Source organism: Triticum aestivum, chromosome 3D, assembly GCF_018294505.1.
Source record: "Triticum aestivum cultivar Chinese Spring chromosome 3D, IWGSC CS RefSeq v2.1, whole genome shotgun sequence".
In the NCBI taxonomy this organism is placed as follows: Eukaryota; Viridiplantae; Streptophyta; class Magnoliopsida; order Poales; family Poaceae; genus Triticum; species Triticum aestivum.
In genome coordinates this window covers 606523012-606527676 of record NC_057802.1, presented here as the reverse complement: position 1 = coordinate 606527676, position 4665 = coordinate 606523012, and the positions used below count along the sequence as shown (strand labels likewise).

Here is a 4665-nt window from a genome sequence, read left to right as displayed (position 1 = left end):
GGGACTGTCACTTTCCACAAACTCTTCTATCCTCTCTCTCCTCCGCGCCCATGTGAGAGGGACTTGCACGCCCCTCGAGCCAGGTCGCGCGTCGGCGTTTGGTGTGAGCGAGCATACGATAGGCTGATCTTATGGAGAACATACCGTTCTTTTCAAAGTTCCAGCCCAGAAATCCTCGCTATTTCTAGTACATAGAGGGATGCTCATAATTTTCCTCTGCATCCGCGTTCAAAAATATTTGGTGCAGGAGACCCCAACAATGCTACACCTACGGACGTTTTCTACAGAAGTTAACTTACGGGATGAGTTGTGAAGATGTGATTGGAAATCAAAAGAAGAGGGGACCACCACTGGAAATCAGGAGAGGAGAGAAGTTATGGGAGATGAGTCCGTAGGTGTAGCCTGTAGATGGTGTCCGTAAGTGTAGCATTTTTTAGGAGACGCCGCTTCCACGAATCATTGCTATTATCAATCATCATCAACTGACGTATGTATGTATATGGAGATCATTAGTAAGACGCACAATCGGTCAATCGGTTATAGAGTGACGCACAACCCGTCAAAAGAAAAAAAGACGCACAATCGGTCACATTTTCTCATCTCTCAGTATCCAATTATCAAACCAAATACCCTTAAAAAAATTTATCAAACCAAATGTTAAAAAACCTCAAGGAAGACCGGAAGAAAATAAAATTTGGGCCTGCTTTCATTTAGGCCCAGCCTTTGTAAGGATACGGTTCGTGAACCTACCCGAGAGGACAAAGGTCACGCGTCCTCATCCACGCGAAACCCTAGCGCCGAATCGCGATCCCCTTCCCCACGCCGTCACCACGATCCCACCCCGTGTGACCGCCGATCTGCTGCCGATGACGCAGAAGAAGCGCCCCCGCCGCAGGAGGTCTCCTCGCGAAGGACCCTCCCGCCGTCGCCGCGGTGAAGAAGGCGCATCGTTGTCTGGATCCCTTGTCGAATCGGATAGCAGCAGCACGACATCCAGCGCGCCGCCGTCCGGATCCTTCGACAAGCCGGCCGGGCGGACTTCCAGCGCGCCGCCGTCCGGATCCTTGGACGAGCCGCCGGTCGCCTGGCCGGCCCGCCAGTCCAGGTACCATGAGATCCTCGCCTCGCGTCTCGTCCGATTGCAGTTACAAGCGGGCGTCGCCATCGACAGCCCAAATCTTCCTTCCGATCAAATTGTCCAAGTCCTCGCTCGTTCTAATTTCTATGATGATGAGCTGCGGGCTGCTCTGGTAGAATATCAAGTCCAAAAGTTCTTGAGCGTACCCCACGGACCAGATGTTGAAGATACATACTTTGGAGAGGAGTCGGGCGATGATATCACTGCAGAGGAATTCGTCAAGTACTCCGGACAGCTAAAGACTCGCAGACCTGCTGAAATTGATACTGAGACTGGACTGGATCAAGAGCAGTTGGACAGCCTCCTTGCCAAGTATAAACGTTATCGCTTCAAAGCTTACCTGGTTAGTCCCATATCACCACACCTATCTGTCGATCGCGATCAAGCATATACACCCTCTTATGTACCTTATCCATCTGTCCATCTGTGTAGTTGTTGTTAGGAAAGCCTGTCGACGAGCTAGAAGAAGCTGCATTGGAATCCAAGTACCCTATGGAGCTTGCCTTGGAGAATGACTTCTTCTATCCTTGCCATCATGATAGCGCCTTTGGCTGGTATTTTGACTCCGACCTCTGTTTACTTGCAAACTTGAGCGACTACCAGCGGCTAGTCCTTCCTAACCGTGTAAGTATATCTGTGTATTCACAACTTTGAATTGAGTGATGCATATACACTTAATCTGTGCTCATGCGGCCAGTAACCAATTTCTTCTTCTCTTCTTACCTTTGAATGGGTGACCACAAATATTTCTCTAACAGCTTGGTTAGTTAATGAATCATGACTGCAATTTCTCATTGTTTTTATAGCTTGGCTTTGTGTGAGTAACCTCTTTGTTCCAGGGGCCTGCCTGAGGTTCTTGCCGAAATGCAAAAATAGAACTATGAACGTCACATCCTCTGGAGATTAAACACAGCTTAAAATATGTGTGTTTGCAATAAATTATGGAAAATCTCATAAACTGTGCATGGTAGAAGAAAAAGACAAGAATTATAACTTCTTACCTGAGAGTTTATTATACTGATGCATTTTTTGCACGGAGCAAGTCCTAAAAAAATCACATGCAGACAACTCCCATATACGAGTACCATACTTTTTCTGTATGTGTAACCAGATTTTTGCCTGATATCCCTAGGCCCCATATATTTTACATGTTACAATACTGTTTTTTTTTGGAATTTTTTTAAGTGCAAAAGTACTGTAACCAATGCCCAGCTTGTTATTCTCAGGACAGCTGTGATATGCTGCTTCCCTTCCTTTCTGGTGCAGGGTGGGAATGAGTATGAATATGACAGATGGAGTCAGTACAAAGCGTTTTATAACACCCCTGATGCTGATAGAGAGTATGTGCTGTACTGGGAAAAGATGGTCAAGGAAATGAAGGTATTCATGGTGCAATGATCAGCCAGTCCAAGTTTAAAACTTTGTTCAGTAAAAAAGAAATTGGACTAACAACCTTCTGTTCTTAACAGTGGCTTGAAAATCATGTGCTTAAAGATTTTCTGGAGGTAGGCCTATATGACCTCTCAAAACCATGGAATGACAACTAATCTTGCATACGCATTGTAGCATCACAATAACTTCTCTGTTCTACTATTTAGTGGGAGCCAATGCGCCGTAAAGGTTTGTACCAATCAATTAAGATTGCCAATGGGTTCAGCAACATTCATTTGGGTCTAGCATGTCATGGTTTCGAGGTACAATTCCTTTGTCGCTTGCTCATTTAGATGGTCAGCTCTAGTTATGATTATATCTAACAATCGCAATCTTTCGATTAAATTTAGGAGTATGTATTGAGGACTCGCCTTTATCGTCTGTTTGTGGAAGGTCTTGACCGTGCCTTTCTTGAGATTTGGAAGCGGGTCAATGAGGGTCAGGTCAGCATTGTACATCAGAACTAACAACAGTTTATGATTATTGATCAGGTTTGTCAATGCTTTCTAACCCTGTATATGCTCGGTGTTGGTGTTTTCTTCTTTGTTGGACAACTTCTAGACGTCTTTCAGAGATGCTCTGCAGGAAGTTTACAATGAGAATCCGGTTCCATTGCGCCAACATACTTTGAAGGCTGAGCTGGAGTGCCCCGGCGGTTTTTTGCAACTGGAGCGACAAGTAGGTTTCTTTTTTGTTCATAGGAGTTCTGTACGTGTTTTCATTTGTTAATTCGTGTCTCTTCTGATGCAAATACTTTAATCATCTTTCCTTGCAGTTCCGCCGGTGCACAGAAGGCATTAGTAAGGAAGTAAGTATATGTATAGTATGGTGTGGTCTAGCATCCATTGGAATGTGTTACTATATAGTACAATCATCGTCTGATGTCTCTCCTTGGTGTATGTATATATATAGCTTCCAGATCGAAGAGTCCAAGAGTTGATTGCACAGGAAATTAATTACAAGGTAGGTTGTATAGATATTGGAAGGCAAAAAATATTGCTTCCCCTTCAGGTTTTGTATGTGATAATGGCTCATTCTTTTCCAATTTCAGCGTGCGTTGCCAAAGACGTATGCACAGTACGCCAGGAAGAAGCTCCAAGTTGCAGAAGTCTTGGGAATCATTCCCAGGGCCGAGATTCCAGCGTAGCTGTGTTTGTTTGTTGCTGGCTTCCGTGGTGATCTTTTGGCATTAATTAGATGCCCATGTACATGTGGGCTTAGATATATGGCGTACCCTTTTTGAGCAAATTGTTCATTGTGCCTCGAGATCTGCCACGATATCATTCGATGTGGTTCGTACTATGGAATTGTGTGATGGGATCTTTTATTGAAGAAAAAACTTTATGCGGCTGATGGTGCTAAAGAAGTAAACATCCCTAGTTATAGTCCAAATAACAACAATATGTGGCAAGATTTGTCTCCCGGCTGATTTCTCATTTGCCACCGCTCCAGTACTTTCCAAGACCAATGACCATCTCCATAGTCACCATTTAGGGCTCAATATCCTGGTAAGAGCATCTACATCCGGACTGCTGACACTGACCGGACATTTCCTAAATCTGCACCTTCACACCCGCATCTCATATCTGGCACAAAATCATGCAACGTAGTACGTAGATAACAAAACAATCAAAATCGACACCCTATATTCATACAAATTCATGCAATGTAGTATGTAGATAACAAAACAATCAAAATTGAAAAGAAAAGACGTATAACCGATAGCAAATGGGCATAATTTACATAAACATCATCAAAAGATCATCAAATGGGCATAATTTACATAAACATCACCAAAAGATCATCAAACGGGCAAAATTCACGCAGTTCAACGATTCCACACGTTGTAACTACATACTCCTCGCCGGCCCTTCTCCCTTCCGGTCGTCGGCGCTGCTGTAGGCATCCGCGGCAAGAGGTGGGTCGCCGTCGGAGTCGGACCCGTCATTGGAGGAGGAATTGGAGATGATGATGTAGCCTTGCAAGTGTCGGACGATGCGGTCTTGCTTGCGCTTGAGCTTGGCCATCCTCGCCGCCTCTAGCTCGGATTGCTCAATGCCAGCCCGGAGCTGTTTGGCGTTGATCCTCCAAAGCCG

General features: G+C 44.9%; 1 protein-coding gene across 1 annotated transcript; it reads left to right on the top strand.

Moving 5' to 3' along the window:
* The first annotated feature begins 737 nt into the window (after positions 1-737).
* On the top strand, positions 738-3919 carry LOC123080901 (uncharacterized). Its single transcript, XM_044503842.1, has 10 exons — positions 738-1481; positions 1571-1762; positions 2405-2518; positions 2608-2643; positions 2737-2832; positions 2920-3012; positions 3131-3247; positions 3345-3377; positions 3482-3532; positions 3621-3919. The coding sequence occupies exons 1-10, from the start codon at positions 867-869 to the stop codon at positions 3714-3716; spliced, it is 1443 nt and encodes a 480-aa protein (XP_044359777.1). The 5' UTR covers positions 738-866; the 3' UTR covers positions 3717-3919.
* The last annotated feature ends 746 nt before the right edge of the window (positions 3920-4665 follow it).